The 25,913-nt window shown below is 38.7% G+C and overlaps 1 protein-coding gene across 1 annotated transcript in view; it reads right to left on the reverse strand.

Annotated features, from left to right (window-relative positions):
* atp8b1 (ATPase phospholipid transporting 8B1) overlaps positions 1–24,047 on the reverse strand; it is a 37,418-nt gene extending 13,371 nt beyond the window's left edge. Inside the window, exons 1-7 of the mRNA XM_040000097.1 lie at positions 23,812–24,047; positions 5,775–5,959; positions 3,840–3,937; positions 1,309–1,422; positions 1,114–1,212; positions 776–837; positions 594–666 (exon numbers count right to left, since the gene is read on the reverse strand). Coding sequence (XP_039856031.1) covers positions 594–666; positions 776–837; positions 1,114–1,212; positions 1,309–1,422; positions 3,840–3,937; positions 5,775–5,940 — 612 coding nt within the window. The 5' untranslated portion in view covers positions 5,941–5,959; positions 23,812–24,047. The remainder of the gene's footprint in view (positions 1–593; positions 667–775; positions 838–1,113; positions 1,213–1,308; positions 1,423–3,839; positions 3,938–5,774; positions 5,960–23,811) is intronic.
* Between the last annotated feature and the right edge of the window lie 1,866 nt (positions 24,048–25,913).

The raw sequence follows: 25,913 nt of genomic DNA on the forward strand, positions 1-25,913 counted from the left end.
GAGTGGAGTGCCTCCAGGATCGATCAGGAGTCCCTTTTAAGTAAAGTATAAAGAAAATGACTATACACTGAAGATTATATTTTTGTAAACTTTTATGTAGATGACACATTAGTTTATGTAACAGTGAACCTCATAATGGCCTCAGCATGTCCCTCTAAAGTCCATTTCCCATCTTTGAGTTTTCTTCTGTACCTTTTCTCTACAGTTAAATATATATATAAAAACTGGATGCAGCTGTTTGATGTTACCCATTAGTTTGTGAAATCTCAAGTTAAAACTGAGCACTGAATTTACTACATCATGAAAGTGACTGAAACCACACACGCATCCTGGATAATGCTTTCTGATTCTAACGAAGACTATTATTTTAAAGATTACATCAATTTAGTGAGGTTATTGGTCTTCACGTAATAATATTTAATCTTAAAGTCCCATAGCGCTAAAAAAGTTTAAATTCAGTTCACATCGTAATAGGGAGTTTTGAAGGAAATAAATTAAGTGTGTGCTCATTATGTGAGCTTGTTATGGCTGATTTAAATTAAAACTAATGCAAACTTGTAGGAAAAACCCCCACTTTGGGTGAATTATCATACCGGAATAAAGTCATTTTTCTTGAGACGAACCACATCTCCAACCTGGATTTCCCTCCACTTGGCCTCTTGAAACCTGAAGCAAAGAGAAAAGCAAAAAAAATGGGAAATGGGTTTTGTTTTGTTTTTTTAAATTGATTAAAAAAAAAAAAAAAAACTTTTTTAATAAGCAGCTTTCTTCCAACCTGCCATTTAGTAGAACCTCAGACTTCCTGTTGTTGATCTCGTTGTCCATCCTGTGGCGTGCCTGAAGGAAAAAGACATAAGAACATGAAGAATAAAACAATCAAAAACTATGCAGAGTAGCTGTAGGAGCATCCAGTCAACTTGAACAGTTTCCTCGTTCTTCTACAAAGGAAACTGAAAATATATCGCTAGTTTTTTTTGAACTGATTAAAACAATGCTGCATGTTGTTTTGCCAAGATGAACAATGAGAGTAAGCAAGTTTGCACCTGAGGGCCAAGTCGAGAAGACAATGACAGAAGAATTAACCTCGCATGTCTTCCAAAGACCAAATCTTACCAGATCGTCCACCAGATCTTTGATAGCAGTGATTCCAAGCACGATGACCAGGGGAATCAGAGTAGTATACCAGGGCAGAGTAGAAATCTCTGGAATAATCTAAACAAACAAGACATTTGGTGGCACTCACTGATCCCCATTCTTTGCAAAACTGTCAGTCATAAAACAGATAATGCATAGAAGTAATATTTATACCTGTAGGATGAGCAGAGCCAGGAAGTAGACATTGGCTACTCTCCTAAACTGCTCATACAGATTCAGGGGCAGAAAGGTCAAGAAATTGTACTTGTACGTCTTAATGGCATTTCCCTGCAGAGAAAAGAAACAAAACAACAATTTGCTTTCTTCTCTATTCCAAAAAAAAACGAGTCATTTTAAACACAGGAGCTTATTTTGGCAGCTTATTTAAAAACAACTTGATTTCAATTCTACTACAAAAGTAAATTCAGACTAGGCTTGAAGACTACATGTTTATGATAAAGCAAGAGTTATAAAATTCTCGATTCTGGTTAGAAAGACAAAGATGCTCTGCAGAAAGTAGGGTTGAGAAATTGTAAACTTATCATGCTGTCAGTACTGAGCTGATGCTGCGTTTCATTTACAGATAACCATCTAAACTCTGCTTATTACACCTGGTTTCCACTGAGCAAGACACTGAAGCTCTGCCACTGTGGGAGAGCTCAGAGTTTGATTTCACAGAGGGCAGACTCTCTTCTTACTGGTGCTGAATGATAAGAGCTGGCTCAGGGCAGATTCCCCCAGCTGGTGTCCAATGGGGTGATGGACATTGTTCTATCTGAGGCTATGATTCCATACTGTATCTGTGTTATGTTGAACCTTCACATAAATATCAAAGCAAACAGAAGCAGTTGGCCAAAGGTTCTAGTCTGGAACAGCGGATTGCTTTTTAGACTAAGACCTGCAGGTGAAGCAGGTTTTTTTTGTTTTTGTTTTAATAAAAATTCATTTTCTGTTGCAAAATGTCATGGGAGAAAATGGGAAAGGTTTCCAAACTTGTCTTATTCAAGCTAGTGATCTCAGTCATCATCAATATGAAAAGAAAAAAAAAAAAAAAAAAAAAAAAGTATTTCCTCAGGAATATGTCCGGTTCTTTGAAAAACTACATACTATTAACCACTTTTATAGCAATTAACAGTAAGAAATGCAATGAAATGCACTGACGTGTTGGCATCTTGCTAGTCTGAAGCATTCAGGTTTTTATTCATGCCATAACACAATCTTCCCAGGAGTGGACGTGAAGCAAATTCCCCCTAAGGTTAGACTATGCAATGCTCAGAGACAATGCAGAAATAAAACACGAGCTACACTGCAGACTCTACGGGTATGGGTAGTATGTTAAACATCAAAGTTCATGACAGTACAATTAGAAGACTGAACACGAGTGGGTTTTTTGGAATTTTTAGAGTTGCCTTTCTCTGAAAAGAACATGGCAGCATCTGAAAGAAAACAACAAGCAAACAAACACAAACAAAGACTTCTGGAACAATGTCTTTTGGACAGAGGAGCCTCAAGTAGAGATGTTTGGAAATCATTTCTGCCTATATGCTGCGTTTGGAGAAATTAAACACAGCATATAGGCAGAAACGCTTCATACCAACTGTCAAGCACAGTGGTGGAGGCGTAATGATTTGGGTTTGTCTCGCAGCCACAGGACTTGGGCATTTTGAGTCAACCATAAACTCCTCTTCATACCGAAGTATTATAGAGCTACATAAGAACCGATCCATTTAAGATTTTACCATGCCCACACACATCAATGAACTCTACAAGCTACTAAATCATGGTGCATACTTGTGTTTTGCCTTTTTTTGTTTTTGTTTTTTAATTTACAGGACTGCACCTGTTTTTATTAAGACGTCAAGCTTTTGGCGTCTGTTTACTACATGCATTAAATGTGAACTTTTTCAGAATATACTTGTACTTCTTTAAATTAACACACAAAAAAATATGGCGTCATCAACAGGTTATTATGCAGTGGTATTGATGTAATTTATTTATAATGTAATTTATGACACTTTAGCACCACCGGGCAACGCTATGTGGCTTCAATTATATAGTAGAGAAGGCAGCATATCCATTTTGGGCAGCTAATACCAAAACAACCTAGAGATCCACAGAACTACAGAAGAGATACGAGTATTTTTAAACATCTCCTGGCATCAGGATCTACCGTATCTGACTGTGTTTGCTGGTGAAAGAAAGGCCGCCCCAGCAGGGTGATCAGGTTTCAACCTTGACAAAGGCCAGTGACACGAAGCATAAAAATCTCTTCCGTGTTAACCGGCTGTTAGAAGGATAAACCACACAGCCAGCAACAACTACTTTAAATGGTTTTCCACATGAAGGGAGACAAATTTAACAAATGAACTGTGTGATGAACAAAAGCTGTACATAAATCAAAGAACAAGATTTTCTCATTTGACTCCAGTGTAGCACGCCCAACCCTCATCGAGTTACATCCACCTCATCCCATTATTCATCTACAGTTCCATTCATAACTGAACAGCGTACAAAATAAAAACGTCATATTTTATAAAACACCCTCTCAGTGGGATGCCTGATGGAAAATACACACCTGCCCTGGTATTTGTTTAGGGTGTGCCATGTTCAGCTCTATATGCTGAGGGTTTGGTTTACACCACAATCAACAGTCAATCTGCAGATAAGTACATTAAATGGCCTGCTGACGTAATGTTTAAACTTACAGAGTATTTGCTCTTCTTTATACACAGAAAGACTTTTTTCTTAAACTCTGGCAGCTGGTGATAGGGTCGGTCATTGGCTTTCACTTTCCAGGTGACGTCTGCGAAACAAGAAGAAAAAAGAAAAAAAGACAGTGTTTTAAAAATATACCTAATGTTGATGAAGTAAACTATAGAATAAATAACATGTCTGTTACTTATATACTCTAGAAAGTTAGGCTAAAACACAGACTGTATGTGAAAGATGGATGTAATCAACATAACTTCACCCACCAGTTAAATTAAAAACAAGAAGAAAAAAAAACAAAAAAAACAGAACAACTCAATTTTCCAAAGTAAAAATCAAACAAACAAGAAACTAGAAATGTCTTGATGCATGCTCAATCATCCAGGTAAGTAAATCCAAAAAGATTGATTCTGTTCATCTGGACGTAGCGTTTTGTGGGAGAAACGTTTCGTCACTCATCAAAGAGACTTCTTCAGTCTCAGCTGACTGCAGGTTTCCCCTTATAAAGAGTACATGTGCACAATATCTGAAACCAGCCAACTGAATGAACAATGGGCTGGGAGGTCAGTTCCTTGATCATAAATATGCAAACTGTCATAACCATTGATCAACAACCACTGATCAATGGCCATGAGTACCATTCACAGAGAGTTCGGGGGTGGCTGCAATCACAGCATTATAAGATGGTGAAAGATGTACCCTTAGGCCCCCTACTTGATTCAGAGATGGTCTTTCCCTTTTCACATAAATGGGCTCCTTGACTCTGCGCTCAAACCAGCGTTCCTCCCTGTCCAGGATGTGTACATCCTCATCACTGAAAGAGTGTCCACTGGCCTGAAGGTGTGAATAGACTGCAGAGTCCTGGCCTGACGAGGTGGCTCTTCTGTGTTGTGTCATCCGCTTTGCCAGAGGTTGTTTGGTTTCCCCGATGTATAAATCCTGGCAATCCTCCTGGCACTTAACAGCGTACACTATGTTACTCTGTTTGTGTCGGGGACCCGATCCTTGGGGTGGACCAATTTTTGGCGCAGCGTGTTTTGGGGTTTAAAAGTCACAGAGACCTGGTGTTTAGAAAAAATGGGTCTCAACTGCTCCAATACTCCTGACACATATGGGATCATAACAGGTTTTCACTTATGCAGCGGTAGTCCTTCTCTCCTGGATCGGCTGGAGCTTTCTTTTGGTGCCTTCCCAGCTTTGACAAATGTCCAGCTGGGATAACCACATTTACTCAGGGCCTTCTTGATGTGCTGTTCTTCTGCTTCCCTGGCCGCTGTCTCTCTGTCTGTGGGGATGGTGTTCGCTCTGTGTTGTAGCGTCCTGATGACACTCAGTTTATGCTCCAGTGGATGATGAGAGTCAACCCCTTAAATACTGATCTGTGTGTGTAGGCTTACAGTAAACATCAGCTTATCAATGGTCATAACAATTTGCATATTAATAATCAAGGAACTGACCTTACAGCCCACTGTTCATTCAGTGGTGCTAGTTTCAGTCATTGTGCAAATGTGAGGCTGAAGAAGTCACAGGGATGAATAACGAAAGGTTTCTCCCACTAAAAACGCTACGTCCAGATGAACAGAATCAACCTTTTCAGAAGAAACTAGAAAGTCCCCAAGGGTGGGTCACAGTATGATGTGATGCTAGGACATTTAACCACACATCAACCAGTATTATTTGCCTTATAGTGACATTAGTTATGCACATGTTAATAACACTTAAAAATCCACTGAGAATTTAAGGAGGCTCAAACATATTTGTCATTCACCTCAAATTAATCTCATGTCCATTAAAATCTGATCAATACTTTGGGAGAAATAGAAATTGTTATGAAACAGGAAAACTGCGTGTAAAATGACACATTCATCCCCTGAAGGAAAAAAAATAAAAAAATAAAAAAAATAGATCATTGCACGTCTTGAATAACTCACCAGTGGGTCTTGTCTCCACTTGGGGTTGCGGTGCTCTTTCTGGTGCCTCTTCTTCCCCTTCAGAGCTTTCCTCTTCCAATTCGTCATCCGTCTCATCGTCACTGTATGGCATGACCTCATCATCAGGCCCCAGGGAGCTTCGGGTGTCGACACGTCGTCGACTCATCTTGGCGGGTCAGTTATCTCTGAGAAAGGAAAAAATATGAAGAGATCAGTAGGTTCAATAAGAATCTTACAGATTGTTTCACAGTGGAGTCTTCAGACCGTTTCTGAGAAGTTCTGCAACTTTTTAAAAACAATCAATCCAACAGCTACGTTGTGCAACGACTGCAATGATGCACCAGGTGCCTTTTTTTTTCCCCAGACCTGCTTACAAAATATAAATAAATTAATGAATACATAAATGAATAGATGGAGTGAGCAGATCAGTTTAATCCAGACAAAACTAATATATGAATGATCTGTAGTGTGATTTCCTGAATAAAGGTTTATACTAAGGATGCATCAGACACTAGATATGACTTAGATGATAATACCAATGCTAAAAGCTAACCTGCTCAGAATGTGGGGCCTCTTACATATGTTAGTATCAAGATTGTAGTTTACATTTTCTTTAAGACAATCTCCAAAAACTTAAACTGACAGTTTTCCTTAGGGCTAGTTCCACATAAACCATCAGATTCAGCATATTTTATTTGTACAATAATTATACAATTTGTTCTGGCCTCAGTTTTCAGACCCACACGTTGCATCCATCATTTATATACAGCTCATGAAGTCGTGATTTGCATTTTTCTTTTTAATTCCAAGTCTGTTTCATAAATGAGGAAGATGATGCAAACACTATAATGCATCATACAAAGTAGTACAGTTGAAATCAATGGGGCCCTTCAGATTTCCATAATGTACACAGTAAACTGTAAATAAACACATCGACTATAATGAAAACAATCTAAATAAATTTAAAACATTAATATTTCAATAAATAAAATAAAAAAAAAAAATTGGTCAGGTTGACAAGGATTAATGGTTCGACAGGCCTCAGTTTCTCAGACGAAGAAGTGAAAGTAAGAACACTGCAGGGGGAAAAAGAAGGGGGGGGGGGGGAAAGCTGTGACAGCAGTCACAAGTCTAACAGGTTTACAGATGCCACACACTGACTTAGTACTTAAGAATATGAAAAGAGCAGGAATGCAGCTGAATCAGGAAATGCAGATCTGGCTCCAGCTGACTGATCAACTCTAAAAGTTTTCACGGCAGGAAAACTGACCGCCCACGTGTAGTATTATTATAGCCATTAATATTCAGTCATCAGTCACAAGAAGGGAGCTGTACTTCTGTTTTTCTCCCTACTTTGACTGACAAATGCCATGAGCAAAATGATGCAGTGTGATGACGTGGGATGCGTGTCGAAGTGATCGTGTCCATCTGAGGAACGCAATCACTCCCTCCTTGTCATCACCACCTCTCATTAAGGATGAGCTTTTTATAGCCTATTTGCGACGACTGGAACAGCAGGACAAACCTCCAACAGCAGTTTTCAGAGTTTAAAACAAAGTCTTGTGTTTGAAAAGTTTATCTGAAGGGGAGGTGTGGTTCTGTGACATTTAATAAAACAAACCTTGTTGGTCTTACCGCTGCACTGAATGGCATGACACAGATAATAACCTATGTGCTACTGTGCGGTTCAGTTACTCAGTGGAACACAGATTATTTATCGACTGCTAACAATAGTTCCTCACAAAAGAAACGTTTCTGTCTTCTTCTTTCCGTCGTGTTCCCTAAAAACTACCGTGTCCACCTGTTTTTGGAAATTACAGAGGTCTTAAAGCACATCTTCAGAAATGAACCAGGCCGAGTGCAATTTACAGGATGGAAATATACAGGACTTGGTTTTCTCTGTTGATATTGTATTTTAACTGTTGTGCAGTGCTTTGTGACTTTTATGTCTGAAAAGAGTTGTATAAATAAACTTTACTTTCTAACAAAACATATTTCCAGTTTACTTAAACCTGGCATAGTTTTCATTTTTTCCTAATGTGACTATTTGTTTTGCCAACTTTGCACTCTCCACCACAAAGAAGAGAATCGGGGAAACATCCAGTCTCACTAAACAGCATGAGGCACAAGATCCACTTCAAAATATAGTTTGCCCTGATGAGGTAGCAACCTGAAATCCTCGCCAATAGTTAAAATGCGCAATTTTAGACCAGAAACATATTTACAGCCTGGTACAAAATGTTGTTGATCTCTGTAGCGACTTAAGTGACAGCTGTACACTGGTGACAAAACAAACAAACAAACAAAAAAAAAAACCAAAAAAAAAAAAAAAAACCACACTCATCCATTTATTATGTTAAAGTTTAAAGTTATGTATTTTAAGGGGAATAGCTGCCATCTGTCTTCATGCTACACCAGTCTCTGACCTCAACTGTGTTTTGTGTCTTTTGGAACATTTGTAATGGAGTTATATGACAATAATAACTTTATTTGTCTAATTAATCCCCTTTACCTTTGGGTGACTGAAATTCTAATATTGGATGGTATGTTAATTAGCACTTATTAGCAAGTAACTAATCAACCAAGAAATTAACCAAGCTTTATAGCTTATTTTCTTTGTCAGCTAATACTAGAAAGCACAAATTCAGGGTTTAAATATCCAAAAGATGAAAATGTATTTTCATAATATCAATATGTGTCCATCTTTTGTACCATCTGTAGACAGATTAAAGGTGGATGTAGCTACAATGCTGTCGTCCACTGGTTTGTGAAGCCTCGAGATGAGCGTTTCCATTGTTACAATCTTGTGTGGGGGGAAAAACTGGATGTGACAAAGAAAGGTGCTCATGGGCTCACAACTTGTAACTGATAAGTTGTTACCCAATAAGCTTGTGATTTCATGCCACAAATAAATTTTTTAAAACACTGGGGTTTCTTTGTTAGGTTTTTTTTGTTTTTTTGTTTTTTTTTGTTTTTTTTATAAAATTGAGTGGACATATGTCTAACACCTTGTTTCAGTATATATGCGGCAATAGAGGCAATAAGCATGACGCCATAGTTCATTTTAAATAAACTAGAGGGTTATAACTATAACATACATGACTGTTTTTTAAAAAAATAAATAAAATTGTTTTGTCTTACCTCAGCTTTGATAGATAATGTAATGAATTGGCCATTTTATGGGAAATCTCCCTCTGACAGCTGACTGACTAACAGTTCCTGATTAAAAGGCGCCAAGCTCAGATTGGCACGCTCAATCAGCTTAATGTTTAATGTTGTTAAAGAGTCTTTTAGCACAGCTGATAAGGTTGATTAATTTGGTTTCCAAAAACCAAACATAAGCACTGAACAATGTCAGGAGACACAGAAATGTACCAAACAGCTTAGCAGGCCACTCGAGGCAATTATAGTGCAGTCAGCAGCCTGTTCTTCGTCTTCATATTAATGAACACTTTTTCCACTTTGAATTTAAACATCTGTCTATCTGTATGCAAGCGCTCTTCCCAAAAAGAGGTTTACGTCAAATTAAAACTGCACAATGAATAAATCAGTGGCAGCTAAATTTCAAGCAACTCATTCAGATTCAAAGCTTTGGTCACACTTGGAGCTTTTGCTAATGTTGTTTTTATTTTTTTTACAAAACAGGTGTACTTAATGACACGTCAACACGTCTGCCATGTAACAAGCCCATCTGACAGCTGACATTGCCGGCTTGGACCAGCTTTTCTTGTGTTCCTATTATGAATGCGAGCCACACAAAGAAATTCCTTTCCACTTGTTGGGCAAGAAAATCTAGTTTTAAAGCCTTCTTAAGTCATAAAGGAAACATATTTTAGTCATTGAGTCTTCAGTCTACACAACCATGGTTTCAAAGGTTTCTAAACCAGACGACATGTTACGTCTCAGTGCATTTATCACCTTTATCTCCACAATCAGTGTTCACGTAACAGCGTTTTTGCAGGAAATGTTCCATAGCTTGTAACTGATTGCCCAATTCTATGTTCTGCCAGCTTACATTTACTATTTATTACCAGCTCGGTGTCAACATTTAATTAAATATTAATCATGCTTTCCTTGCCAGAGCCTCTGTAAAGGCTATTTACTTATTAATTGGTAAGCACAGAAGTCTTCTCACAGACCAGGAACACAGCTCAGCACACTTTGTGCATACATGTTTAAGCCCCGCCCTCCTCACAGCCTGTAGTGTGTTCCCATGCGTCGTGTTCGTCAACAGCATTTCACAACTTTAATTAACAGTTGCAGCAAAATTTCCACCAATGACTTGTTGGCACACATGAATTTCATGTCTGACCCACAAAAAACAGGGATGAACATATTTAACACACAACGAACACACAATATACTGTACATGTAAGATGGTTAGTAGCTATGTATTCACTGCTGCTGAATAAAGCCGTTTTGCTTAAAAGGTTTTATGTCCCATCAAAGATAAAGCAGAGCCATAGAAAGGGAAAGAAAAAAAAAAAAATGGGGCGGTAAGAGTACGTCTTCAGACTCTTGCTGTGATTATACTGATAATAATACACTCAACAAAAACAGCAGGAAACTGCTCAAACAGACTGAACACACAAGGTAATATTCAGATCGCTCCTAAAAGTTTTCATCCAGCTAGAGATTTCTATAAGAAGTTCATTTCTATTCAAGCTCTCCATTTACAGTGGGTGTTTTGGCTGAATGGGCCTTGTTTGAACATACAAGTCCAAACACGAAAACATGGGAACACAGAGATTTGATGACGGGAGGGGCGGGAGAGGAAGAGGGGGATCGAGTGTGTAGAGTAAAAACTTGCTGCTCTGACCTCACTTAGCATTTCCACCATCTCTCAGCAAAAACGCCACCTTTAAAAGTCAAATTATTCTAAACAACAGTCTGTCTAACCAGAAAAACTTTCATCACCCAGTCAAACAACACCACGCCAAAGGAACACACAATGCCAAATAATGCTCTGCGTCACTCCTGCATTCACGGATATATCCTTTAAGACACCCGTCATCACTGCAGGTATGCATGCCATCAAAACAACTTCTTCCAAGCGAGTTGGCTTCATAAATACACAAGTCTAAAAGTTCTGTTAAGTTACAGTTTTGCAGCTGCTTTAATAAAAAGGCAATTACTGGGAAATTTGTCAGGATATCCAGACCAAGACTTCCTGATGTGTCCATGCGAAGAACAAAGACAGCTGATGGTTACAAGAATGCACTCCAGTAAATGCAGCCATCTCCAACAACTCCATGTATGGTTGTAAGAAATAAACAGGGTCTTTATTTCAGTGTGACCAGCTGTAAAGATACGCTAAAGAACCAGACTATGTCCACCTAAGCAATCCACTTAACATAAAAACAGCTCTGGACCAAGGGAGTGGAGCTTTAGCCTTGCTTAAAGTCAGATGCATCAGTGTCAACATGCCCACAACATTAACTCACTCTTCATGTTTAAAGTGAAAAATCCACAGTGTTGTTTCAGAAAAAGCAAAAAAATACAACCAAAGAAGGCTCAATGATCCGTGGACTAATATTCAGTCAATTAACAAGGGGAGAACATGATATAGAATTCATTCAAACAAATGCAAAAATAGATGTGTCTAAGAAAATATATCTGGTACGGGAACTATACTTTTGCTGAAAAGAAGTCTCTGCAGCGCATAGTGAGGACAGCAGAGAGGATCACTGGAGGCCTCTCCCACCCGTCTCCCAACTCTACAACAAACATCATCCGACGTGCGAACAGTGTAGTGAAGGACACTTTCCACCCCTCAGATGCACCGTTCTCCCTCCTTCCATCTGGCAGACGGTTTTGCAACATCAAAACCATAATGACCAGACACTGCAAGAGCTTCCCCCCCCCCCCCCAAGCAGTCAGAGCCCTCAACTCACTACCACCAAACAACTGATATACACAAACACCTTACAATATTCACCAAAAGACTCAAAAACAAAAACTTCCACAAATTCACTACAAACTGGACCTGAGAACAACATGCTTATTTGCACACTCAGTGTGAAGTAGTCAGACTCGAATGTCAAGGAAGGTGGTAGGGAAGCAGACTATGCAGACATTTTAGGTTTCCAAGGTGAGCAATTTATTTACAGTGAACTTAATTTAATGTAACTTAACAAAACTTCCCCCAAATCAATTCAATTAACAAAACTCAACATAACATGGATCTGGTGACACAGCTCACCTCTCCTCTCTCCTGCATCTGGTAGAGACTGGCTTTAAATAGGGCCATCATTTCCCTCCAATTGCCCAGCCAGTACCACTCACTCAACTGAGGGATCTAAAACTCTACACAGATTATCTAAAAACACAAAACCTCTACACACTTCTAACATGCACATTTACACAACTAAATGGCAGTATTAACGAAAGGAAAAACATTCAACAAATCCCTTTAAACCTTAACACAAACAAAATGAAGCATCTCTATGGACAAAGAAACCCCTCCACTTGGTTTGACCTGCTGGTGTCATATGTGACATCATCAGGACTTTAAAATGAGGAAATGCCAGGCGGGCGTTTCCCACACCTGACCCTTATGACGACTGAAAAGGCAAACAAAGTAAGTATGAACAAATGACTGAATCTGTAACATAATAAAGTATAAAGAAACATAACTTAGTATTTGTCTTAATTTGCAGAATGTTTGATTTGCCGGCAACAAAACGCTTACACAAACAAACCCGGGATAGTGAGTGAAGCAATGTTACTTGACAAATAGCAAATCATAGCAAATACATAGAAACAGAATAATGTGTACAATGTGCAAAAAAAAAAGGTAAACACATGTGGGACAAATGGAGAGAATTACAACTGCTCCTCCACTTTGTCACACTCAGTCACATGGTTACTGAACACATCTACATAATACTATATTTGCACATTTTGGACCTTACACATGCCTTCGTCCTGTCTTGTCTACAATATCCTGACCATAACTTGAACCTGCTATTCAATACCTACTGCACAATCCACTTTGTATTGTCTCTGTCCCGTCTTTGTTTATTGTACAGTTAGTATTGTATAGTTATTATTATAGTATTGTATACTTAGTAATAGTACTTTTTAATCTTTATTATAAAGATAATAACGATAACAAATAATCATTATTATTTATTTGTAATTCCTAGTTTTCTATCTCTGAGATACATCTTTTATATTCTTATAAATACACCATGGAGGGCTTTGGGTGAAACAGCATTTCAGTACAGTGGAACCCTGACTTACGAATACCCCATTTAACGAAAAATTCAAGTTACGAAGGCACTTAACGGCAATATTTCTGCCCGTGTTACGGCAAAATGCCCGTGTAACAAAATCTGCTGGCTCTGATTGGCTGAGTCCAGAAGGCCCACAATGCCTTCCGAATCATGTGACAACCCCCTTGCCTTTCGTACTTGCGCTTCGCTGTTCCATTTGAACAACGTATTGTTGTTGCAGTTAGCAATTAGCCTATAGCCTATTGTTCACTCAAAAGGAGCCATGGGTGCTTCTACTTACGAAAATTTTTGACTTACGAAAGACCCTCGGGAACTAATTAATTTCGTAAGTCAGGGTTCCACTGTACGTTGTATACTGTGTATATTGTTGTACTGACAAAGTTCTTGAATGTTGAATCTTGAAAGAAGCATTGAATCATATGAAAATTATGTGGTTTTACAAAGCTGCAAATGAGCAGTTTACCAGGAAGTTTCCACTCCTTTTTAGTTTCCCCTCCTTATTAGCCATTCATGATTTTTGCATCAAAATTATTATAAATATGCCATTACTGCACTGAACTGGATGATGCTGAGAAATTTCCCAAGCATCTGAGAAAAATGCTTGTGTTTGGCCATGATGAGTCTGATGTTTAGCATTGTATCATGAGCTCCAGCTTCACACGGCTCTAAATGAGTCATTTGAGACCCTTCTTTTTCAACTTTTAAATGTTTATGGTGGTAATGAGACACACTCTTACCGTAGTTCAGGAAATAGTTCCCCTTATCATTATTTTTTATTTTACCAACATGTCTCATATCTGTTGATTTTAAAGGCTGGCAGGGCTTTTGTCTCACACCACAGACTGCACTTTATAATCCAGTTAACATGACACAGTTGAAATGTAGAAACCTGCCCTGTCAGAAACAGTATCAATGAATACTACTCTTTGGGTTTGAAAAAATGAAAGAAAAAAGGTTTGAGTTGAAATATAATGGTAACAACTTTTTTTTAAATGCTTAATTTTCTTGTCTCAACAACCACCATGCCGCAGAGGGGATCGTGCTTTTTGATGACCCTTTCCTTGTGTCATGACTCTGAGATGGCTGTTCAAATCTTATGTTTACAATGAACAGCCAGTAATGGGGGAAGAAAGAAAGAAAGAAAAAAAAAAAAAAAAAAAAAAAAAAAAAGAGGGGGGGCACTTTGGGCTGTGCCAAAGACATGAAATAAAGATTATTTTGAACTGTGAATCATACAAAACTACTCTAGAACAGTGCAGTCGTTAAACTAAAGAGCTAGGTCCCCTTTAACTTCTGGAACTAGACCAGTGAAGTTAAATGTCTTTTCCTGTGGCTGATATCTTCAATCTGTTGTCAATATTGAATGTTAATATATTTTCAAGTTCTTTAGGAGGTATAAATAAATATATCAGACACTGCTGTGAAATAATGAAGAAGCGGAACCTCATCAACTTGACCTAAAAAGCTGGTTTTATCACCTGGGAAGTCAACTGAGGATGAAAGCAGCCTCATTAACAAACAAATTCATCAGTTTTCTTTCCCGAGAGCTCAGCGGTTCCTGCACAGGTCTCCCTGATAACAGATAACGACCAAAGTGAGGCTTAGAGGCAGCCACGCTCTTCAGGATCGCTCTTCAGAAAACAGGTTTCGCTATCTGGTACAGGATATCCCTATGGCAACCAGGGGGAGCAGGAAGGGGTGGGGGGGATTCAGAGTGGGACAGAATAGAGCATACCTAACTGACAACACTGAAACCTGAGGAGGGAGGAGGTACAGCGCTCCGTGAGACTGCTCAGGTGAGCAGTCGCTTTCAGACAAGTCAAACAAGAAGCACAAGACTGCGGATCTGTAGATAATGACCCTTAAATATCAAATTTGCATTTGGCCTAATATTTAGTCTGTCTTCTCTAAGATCTGCGCAGAAAGCCATCCAAAAAAAGTCAATTAAAAGATACAGAAATAAAAATGTAATCATAAAATAAATGACTTTGGGTGCCAGTTTGCAAGTAAACTCAAAGTTAGTCCCTTATTGATATAATGCTGTACCAGCTGTAAATATAATATTTATGGGGCGACCGTGGCTCAGGGGGTTGGGAAGCGTATCTGTAACTGGAAGGTCGCCGGTTCGATCCCCGGGCTCTCTGTCCTGGTCGTTGTGTCCTTGGGCAAGACACTTTACCCTACCGCCTACTGGTGTTGGCCAGAGGGGCCGATGGCGCAATATGGCAGCCTCTCTTCTGTCAGTCTGCCCCAGGGCAGCTGTGGCTACAACCGTAGCTTGCCTCCACCAGTGTGTGAATGCGAGAGTGAATGAATAGTGGCATTGTAAAGCGCTTTGGGTGCCTTGAAAAGCGCTATATAAATCCAATCCATCATCATCATTTACAGTTTGCAGCATTGCGGGAAGACCTCACTGGAAATAGTTATGCAGTGTGTGAAGTTTGAAGGCTGAAAGGCAGCTTTTGTTTTTAGTAAACAGTGTCTTCACATCAGGGTACATGAACAGGATCGAAGTGCACTTTTGTATGTGTGAAAAATGTGTTAAAGTCATGTGACTGCATGTTTGTTTAGGTGAAAAACAAGTTTGAAGAGCAAAAAAAAAAAAAAAAAAAAAAAAAAAAAACCCACACACACACACACACACACACACACACACACACACACACACACGAAAATATGAGCTCACCAGATGGTTGCCTAAGTTAAACTCTGCTAGCGTAGCACACCACAGCCACTGTATTGTGGGTAATGTAGGCCTCAGGTTTCAGAAATGAAAAATACAAACCAGAGACGACTACTTCTCTAAATGTCCATCATTAATCTGAGAATATTGTGAAATATAAACACAACAGCAGGAACTCAAACAGCAGTCATCCACTACCAGCTCCAGTATTTGTGTTTCAGTTATTAGAAAAGAAAATAATCTGATAAGAAATTTCACTTGGCCCATTTCTACTTGGTTCATATCCAGAAGAACACAATTACAATAAGACTGAGGTTTATTCATGTTTTCTCAGTTGTTTCCAAAGCCTAAAAGAGAACAACATTGTTGTTGGACTTTACAGCAGGAAAGATGGCTTCCATTATGAAGATTAGTGCTGTTAAAGGTGTCTGACATTTAAAAGTATGAAAAAAATCGTAAATAGCATTAAGTCACTGATCATTCCAGTTTTCAAGAAAAACGCATTTTTCTTACTGCTGTGCTTAAAACTCAAAAGCATCTCTACATTTAGAGAAGTTTTTTAAAATCATGAAATATTTGAAATACTGCTGCTGACCTACAGAAAGCTCACACGAAATATACTGTACTGGTCTTAACAAGGTTGCAAATAGAGCTTCAACATGCAACAAGAAGAAATGGGAGTGAGACAAAACATTTCTTTGAGCATGCAATTTATTGAAAACAACGCTTAAACTGAAACAGGTTGTTTTATAGCTGATCAAAAGTTTAGGACCACACCTCCAAAAAAACTGTAACCACCCCCAAAACAGAAATCAAAGTAGCTCCACCGTTATTGATGATCACTTCATTGCAGGATGCTTCATGCAAGCACTTCCATGAGGTGAGTGGGAACATTTCTCAAATTGGTGAAGAGCATCTCCTGTCTGGAACTGTTGTCCATTTTTGTAAACTTCCCTTGCCATCCATCCCCAAAGCTTCTCAATTGGATTTAGATCAGGAAAACACACAGGATGATCCAAAAGATTGATGTTGTTCTCCTGGATATAGTCCCTTGTTCTGTGTACTGTCTCGTTGTCCTGTTGAAAACCCCAGTCGTTACCACACAGATGAGGGCCATCAGTCATGAGAGGAATGCTCTCTGCAACATCTGGACATAGCCAGCAGCCGTTTGACGCCCCTGCATTGTTCCACTGAAGGAAAAAGCATCCCAGACCATTATAGTACCCACACACTGTACATGTCAGTTGGGATCTGCTTGTCATGCCAGTGATGTTAGAAACCATCAGGACCATCAGGGTTACATTTTTTCTCTCTGAGAATAAAACTTTCTTCCATCTTTCATTGTCCCATGTTTGGTGCACTCTTGTAAAGTCTAAATGATCGGTTCTGTGGCGTTCAAGGAGACGAGGCCTTTGTAGACGTTTTTTGTTTTTGAAGCCCTTCAGTCTCCGATGCCGTCTGATGGTTATGGGGCTGCAGTCTGCACCAGTAACTGCCTTAATTTGGGTCGAGGATCATCCAGTGTCTTGATGGACAGCCAGTTGGGTCCTCCGGCTCAGTGCTGGTAAAATTTTGGAGTCTTCCACTTCACTTTTTTTGTTCCATAACCCTCAGGATCATTTAAGAAGTCCCAAATGACTTTCTTATTGCGTCAGACATCAGCAGGGATTGTGCGCTGCGAGAGACCCTGCTTATGCAGTTCAACAATAACACCACATTCAAAAAGCTAAAGTTTTTTTGCCTTTGCCATCAGTACATTATGACAGTGTGACTATCTGACAGAAAATGACAATGAATCCACATTTGCACAGATTTGGCCTTTTAAAGGGATGTGGTCCTAAACTATTGATCAGCTGTAAAACAGACTGTTTCATTTTAAGCGTTGTTTTCAATAAATTGCATGCTCAAAAAATGTTTTGTCTCACTACCATTTCTTCTTGTTGCATGTTGAAGCTCTACTTGGAACCTTGTTAAGATCCAACCAAGCAAAATATGATTTTTTTTGCCATTTTTCAAGTGGTCTTAAACTTTTGATCAAAACTGTACATAAGGAGAATACACTCAAATGCTGAAAAACTGCTCATTAAATGAAAAACATATTTAAGAAGAGAGGCATTTTTTGTTCTAAACAATTAGCAATAACTGTCAAACTAACAGGTTTGACTTTTAAATTTAGATGTTGAGAAGAAACATTTTGTATGTGAATATGGGCATTTTGAAAAGGTTTGTTCTTAGTTTTTGTTTGTTTATATTTTTAAATAAACATAATTGGTTGTAAGAAAATGAGATTTTGCCTTTATTTTACAAGTCTGTGGTACTGCTGAGCCCTAATCCACAAAACCAAATCCCTTGTTCCTTGAATTATAACCTAAACCTGACTTAACGCTTATGGAAGTCATTTCTGATTTTCCTGCTAACAGAGTCAAAAAGGGGGAAGAAAACAAAACCGATTTGGTTGACCTCATTTAAAAACCTGAAAGATATTTGTGTCTGTGGAACATTGAGGACAGAATAGATGCGATTGGTCGCATTAACACAGAGTCGGGTTTCTGCAGCACCTGTGTGAGCTGATGTCTGTAATACAAAAAAAAAAAAAAAAAAAAAAAAAAAAAAAAAAAAAAACACAACAACCTGAACAATGGCTGCCTGTTCTCTGCAGAGTCGGTGTTAAATTCCAGTACAAAGCTAAACTATTCACCATATTCCTGCTTCCTTAACATCTTCTTTAATACTCAGTTCTTTTCAGTCAGCAGAGTCCATCTTTGTATCTTAATGTAAAACAACTGAGACAGAAAAAAAAAAAAAAAAAAAAAAAATCATAAAAAGGTTGTTTTTCAAAAATCAGTTTGATTCATTTGAGGAACATTTGTAAACTGTAATGTGTGGTCGCCTCAGCTCAACGGGAGAATATTATTCCTGCTTTTGTGTCATGACGTTTAGATGACTGTAGATTGTATTGTGATGACACAGACGAGTGTTTAAACAGGCTGTTGAGAATTTTTAGTGAATTGTTACTCACTCATTTTTAAAACAGTTGTTTATCTGTTTGTCTTATTGTATCTCTGTGTTGGCTATAATGACACTTATTATCTAATTAAGTAAAAAGCATCTAATAAATAAACTTATGTTTACATTATGAAATATATATTTTAACTCATTTACAGATACGTGCTTCCATATGTGTGTATGCTATAGCCAAATTTAACGGGTAAATGATTAAGGAAAGACTAATCTATAAAAGTTTGTTTGGTTTTTAAACAGTTGTTTAAAACAAGCGGCTGATTCAGCCGACGTGACGGACCGAGGAAGGTGGTTCCAAAGTTTAGGCGCTATGACCTCAAAGCATCATCATCATCATCACGTTTGGATTTAAATTAAGAACACTTTAAAGACCTTAATCCTTTAATTAGAATAAGATCTGAGGAGTTCTCATATTTAAGCCACACAGGTTTATGCCATCACTGTTTCATATAGGAATTTGGTTGCTCAACAGTTTGTCCTCCATCACACTTTCTTTTTCACAATGCTCTTAATGTTTACATGAGTGGCTGAGTAAATATGCACATTAAATAAATAAAATAGATAAAAAAAAATAAAGAGGTTTAAAAAAGGGTAAAAGGTAGCAAAGATTATGAAAATTCTGTACTTTGAGAAATGTTTCATGTTTTGCCAACATGCTGGCAAAGTCCTCACCATCTGTACTCCTGAAAGGTGCCGTCTCTCTACACTCTTTTTTTTTTTTTTTTTGTTCCCACTCACATTAATGACCAGAGTATATTTTTTCCCCTCCAAGAAACTGATACGTTTTCTATGTTGCCCCATGTCTACTTTTTCTTTTCAATAAAACAACCAGCGTCTTAGTGTCCACATTTGAGATGTCGTTTTCGTACAACTTCTCTATTAAAGATAAAAGATGTAAGATGATTTGAAAAACATGTTTCTGTTTGCATTTAGATAGCTTGCAAAAGTCTTTTGGGGAAAGTGAATTCTCCGTCTATATAAAATAGAAGAACTGCGTGGCCCTGGGGCAAACCACTGTACCGCTAGGACTTTAACGTTTCTGTGGATTAAGATGAAGCTCTAAGACCGTGGCAGGAATCACAATAACTGGCTTTCCCCCCTTTTTAAAATAACAAACACGCATCGACTTCATATCCTATGCAGTCAAATTCTATTTGACTCCTAGTTTGCATCTGTTTGCCTTTCCTCACATGAGAGCAATGACTGAAACCTCAAGATGGCTCAAGGTTTGAGAAAGATTCTGAACAGAAGTGGTTTTGGTTGGAGTGACCTATAGGGAGGCCTCAAGGCCAACAAAGACACCCACACTCAGTTTACATTCTTAAATCGGGGGCTCTTGATAAGTAATTTTAAGGATTTAAGGATTTTAAACAGTCTGGGGCAGAGGGCCACAAAGGAAAAATAAAACCATCAAACCAATAATTTATTAAAAAGCGTCCACAAAGCCGCTTTAGCAAAACAGGTGAACTGGCAGAGACGTTGCTATTCCCCTCTGGGCACAGTGAGTATGTCAGGGCAAGCGGTCACAAAAGTCTGCAAGAGAACTAAACGGAGCCTGTAAAGACCTTGTTAAGAGTTTTACACTTTCCAATTCATTTACTCATTTATTTAAATTCAGTTTAGTCTCTGATGATTTCCAGAGTTTTGCTGGTTTGGTTTTAGTTTTTAAGTGTCTGAAAGTGAATGAAAATGAAAAACTGTGTACATTCATTTTTGTGTGTCTTCTAAAAACGGGTGGTATTGATTAGGGGCAAACCTTAAGAAGTTCAGAACAGGTACAAATAACACACTGAACTCACATCCCAAGTCTCAATAAACATCTGTATTAAAGGATGGCCATCTCTGGGCTACAGGCCACACTTTTAAAACCCTGGTGCTCACTTTAAATTACCCCCATATAGCAAAACTATTGAAGCTGGGCCATTGCATCTCTCGGGGGAAATACAGTTTAAGGACCAGGTGTCTTTGGATATGCAAATAACTCAGAGCTTAATGAAGGAATTAAGCGAGATTAATGAAGCGTACTCCTTACTTTATATGCCAATTTAAAACATTATTTCCCTAATTATCAGTTCAAGGAGTAATTAAGCGATTAGTAATTACCCTAAATATTAATTAAAATACCTAAAGATGGACTCCGTGTTCAAATAGGTGTTGGAGGGGAGAGAAAAAGTTGATAGATTCACTTTCATGGTGACAAGAAGACAGACGTGAGCCTTCCTGTTATCCTATGTGTTCCTATTATTCCTGTTTCATTGTCATAATGTTTGTGAAAGTTCTTTAGCAGATATTTGCTGATAACTCGGTAGCAAACATCGGATTTATTAAGTACGCTGGCACAAAACACTTCCCGGTGTCGTCACGTTGTTAAATCTGACACTTATCTCAAACATTAGCCATGGAAGCATTTCTTAAGCTTAGATATGGATGGTACTGGGGGGGAGAAAGTATGATAACCTAATAAAAGAAGAAGGGCAAAAAATTAAATGAAATGAATGAAAATCAGTGATATTATTGAATAAAGCACTAATTTAAGAACACACTCCTAAACCATGGATAAAAGCAGATAGACAGTCGTGACAGCACGAACAGAAAGCTTCAGATGGAGTAAGTGAAACCTGTCTGATCGTCCATATGGAAAATTTGAAGAAAAATTTAAAAAAAGCCTTCGTGAAGCCTTGACCTCACATCACTCTTCTGTCCATTTGCCTCTCAAGTCACGATTCAAATTCTCTGTCTGTGCTTTGAAGGTCAGGCATTTCCATAAGAAGTACGAATATTTCCCTAATCAAAGAGACTCCAACTTGCTGCGTCTGCTGAGGAAAAACTTCCTTGCGTGTTTATGGAAAAAACATCCAGGCTGGCTGGGATGGGTGTACCCACCAGCCGCCACTGTGTTCACAAATACAACAGTAGCCACAATTGAGGGTGTCCAGGCTTGGATCACAGTGTTTTAACTGCAGACAAGACGTGTTTATATAGTAGCCATATGTAAAGGGCTCCACTTTTTTTACTATCAAATGTTAGACCGTGAGAAGTTTGCAGCATGGAGAGGTTACGCAAGTTATAAAGAAGGAAATGGGGTGGCTTCAACACAACTAAAATCTATATGGAGGCCTAGAAGGGACACAGGGATAATAATAATAAATAAATAAAGTATTATTATTAATTCATTGTTTGAATAAATAACCTTCAAGTCATTCAAAAGTCACACTCCAAAATTAAACAATATGTATCCTCTGCACACTAAAAACGCTGGGTTGTTACATCTAACCACACGTGGGACTGAGCCTGTTGAGCCACTGTCAGTTATATGCATATGTAGCTCAGATGCCAGTTTAGTGAGTGTAGTGCCAGCCCTCGTCACAGCTGATGTGCATCTATCCAAAGCCTTGGGTTTTATAATCACACAATGCATCCGTATAGCTGGGCTTTAGTTTTGTGCTTGTCTACATTAACCTTGCATGGGCTCGGTCCAGTTAAGTGACGTCATTGATTGTTTACCATGTAGATACAAATACAATAAAAATAAGAACAATAGTGTAAACAGGTAAACAAAGAAAAGAGATACAGAGTTGCCCACAACACCAGGATGAAGTATAAATGTACTCAGTCCACTTGGTAATCCCCCTTTCATTTTACAATCTACATTCTTCAGAGTAAACACGTGCTGAAAACCCAGATTTTAAAATCAGTTTTTAATACAGCCGTAAAATGAGGATGTGATGTTTAAGTTAAGTGCTTAATTTTTCTGTCTTCTGTGACAGCCAAATTCTGGAATTCACCTCAGTCAAGTTTCATTATTCTTATGGATTTTAATCAGAGTTCCCAAACTTGAGCAAAAGCAAAATATTTCATTGGAAGCACATAAAAGATATTTTTTAAATGCAATACACTGGGTTTTGTTTTTTTTTTGGACACATCTGTTCAATACACATGTCCATTTACCTCAGACACTGAACGAAGACAGAAACACGAGGAATGGAAAACGTATGATAATTTTCGCAGCTGTGATTTGTCTTAGTTATTCTGGTATTTATTGTGGAACACAGCCACTTTTACCAGCCCTCCAAGTTGGTCTGGGTATCACAAATGTAACATGAATACAATTTGATACCACATTGAAATACCATAACAAAGACATGTCACCCATCCAAACACAATCCAGACTGTATTTGGTCCTAATTGCAGCTACTTTTGGTGACTCACAGCTCAGGTAAGGCGCTGGTATGTGTTGTATGGCACAGGTGTGGCCCAAATGTCAGGACCTTTGTCCCATACAATGTGGGCTTGTGGCAAAGCTGAGACTGCACCACTCAAACCTCATTAAAAGTGTTAGTGAAGGCCAAACGTGGGCCAGAGAAAAGCACGGACGTGAGCCACAGCAGGCAGAATAATCCACAGCAAGCTTCAAATTTATCTGATTTCAACCAGGAAGAAGAATGTGATTGTGACGAGACAGGTGATGCCCATGTTTTCATGCCCATGGGGCTTAATTTTATTTATTTGCTTATTTTAAATCTAGGGAACACATTAAGGTATATAAAAATATAGAAGTACTGAATATATCCAACCCCACTCAGATTCCAGAGAGATTCAACTTGAGAGCAACTGGATCCTGTTAGGGAAATTCCTCCTAATGGATCATCATGTTATGATCATTTTTGAAGTTGTAAATTGTTGAATGATACTGACTTGGGAGTTTCTAACGTGTAGCCTTCCTTCACAGGAAACAAAAGAAACGTAAAAGTAATTGTTACTACCCAGAAATTTGGAAACAATTCAGACATCATTCAAACAGAACCAGCAGCTTTTTAAAATCATTTTTGTAAGTAGCCTAAAGCAGTGTTTCCGCTAAAATATGCAGTAGAGACTTTAAAGTTAACCTCTTCTTGAACATGACAAAAAGACCCTTATTTCAAAACATTCGCGATCATTGAGGAGTTTTCAGTGGGAAACTTTAACCGACAACAGAGGAAAGGTGAGCCGCCCAGGGGAAACTCTGGTTTATGCCCAATCTTTAACACTTACAAACCTCACAAACAGCAAAGTACTCAAAGCAACGCTTATACGTCTATATTTTAGCTCGACTTACTCGTTTCCTCGTCAGAATAGTATTAAAAAGGTGAATCCTGCTCTCAGTCGGTGTCCGGAGCGCTCTGTCACCGCACCATGTTGTCAGCTTCTTCCTGATTGTGCAGTCTCAGGCAGCGGCTCCCCGCCCTTCTTCTCCCGCTGCCTCACCTGGTTTAGTCCACACAAACCTGCCGGACCGGTCTCTCCTCCTGTCCCGATAATAACAACTGAAAACGACGCGTTTAGGGGGCAGGCTGCAGCTGCGGAAGTGGGCGCGGAGGTGTTCTGGTCACGCGACGGACAGGTAAAGGCGTCTAATTGAATTTCTAATTAGACCATGTGGTGGCTCAAAGGACGATGCTACCTGCCTGGATATATGATGAAACGTGTCGGGGGGTCTTATCGGGGTCTTTGTAGTGGGGAAAAGTGGGGCAGACCACTGGTGCTGTGCACAGTGGTGGTAAAACCAATACCAATGCCAATGTTTTTTACCTTTATCATTTGTGTGATGAATGTTTGTCAAGTTGCAAATTCTGAACACATTTTAATAACCACTAAATCACAGGGAGTTTTACTTCCCACAATAACTACACAACAAAACACAACTTTCAACTTTTAATGCAGGTTTTTTTTTTTTGAAAACCTGTAATGTAAACGTACCTGCCACATTTACGTTTACAAAGAGGACTAATGTTGTGTTATTTAAATGTGCTGCACGCTATAAATTAAACAGACACGACAGTCAAGACAAAAATAGGTAAAAAAACGACGTATCAGTCCTATCACACTGGTATCAATCTTATACCAATACCAGCATTGGCATCGATGTCCTGATCGATCCGCTTACTTCTAAAGACTATCCAGAACCCTAATGAGGGGTGGGGCCTTAGCAAGCCTGCAATGGCCAATATCAAAATGAGTCAGCACTACAGCATGACACACATGGCCCTTCATTTTAGAAACAGCAGCAGGTCCCTCTTCAAATGATCTGATGACAGGGAAGCTCATATAGTAGCAGCTTAAAGTCAGTCCAAGCAGTCATGTATCAAAGCAGGTCCAACATTATACTTTAATGTTAGACAAATGAGGTAAGCCGGCATTGTGAGCAAGCAGGTGTGCTTCAGGCCGATGAAACCTAGCTTGCCACAATCATTGCTTCTCAATCAAATATTTGTTGGCAGTTTATATTTACATGACGATACCCAAACTTATTATAGTTCATTACAATTACAATTACAATTAAAATTTGATGTGAAACAAACAACCAAAATAAAATGTCCTTTTAAAAGAAATGTCCTTAGTTTTAGTATTTTCAGTATTTTTTAGTTGTCAAAGCCTGATGAGGTTCTTCAGTGAAAACTGATGTCTGTGGTTTTATTGTGAGTTTAGACGATAAATTGAGTCTGAGTTTCCTAAATCTTGAGCCTTTTACATGTTCTCTATACCATAATAATTAAAAAGACTAAAACTAACAGTGATGTTAGTTTGAAAAACATAATGAAAAATACTTTTAAAATAAACATTTTCAAACAACAATCCACAAATTCAAATCAAAATTACAATAAAAACTGATTAGAAAATACAAACCTACAAAAACTCAGTGAATGCCTTTATTGAACTTTTTCTAATTTTGTGAAACATTATGAGGCAGCACACTGACACACCCATATACATATTTCTGTATTGCTTAATCATCCAGTATCTACAAGACAATTAGACTGCTTTATAATTTTTGAGTTTGATAAGATCCAAAGATTCAAACAGGAAGTGGCATTATGGGGCGATCGTGGCTCAAGAGTTGGGCGTTCGTCTTGTAATCGGAAGGTTGCCAGTTCGAGCCCCGGCTCCAACAGTCGTTGTGTCCTTGGGCAAGACACTTCACCCGTTGCCTACTGATGGTGGTCAGAGGGCCCGGTGGCGCCAGTGTCCGGCAGCCTCGCCTCTGTCAGTGCGCCCCAGGGCGGCTGTATGTATGTGTATGTGTATGTGAATGGGTGGATGATTGTGTATAGTGTAAAGCGCTTTGGGGTCCTTAGGACCAAGTAAAGCGCTATACAAATACAGACCATTTACCATTACTGTGCAAGAGTCTTGAGCACCGGTGAAAGACTTTTTGGCAGG

The sequence above is a fragment of the Simochromis diagramma genome, unplaced genomic scaffold (assembly GCF_900408965.1).
Source record: "Simochromis diagramma unplaced genomic scaffold, fSimDia1.1 OVJJ01000596.1, whole genome shotgun sequence".
NCBI lineage: Eukaryota > Metazoa > Chordata > Actinopteri > Cichliformes > Cichlidae > Simochromis > Simochromis diagramma.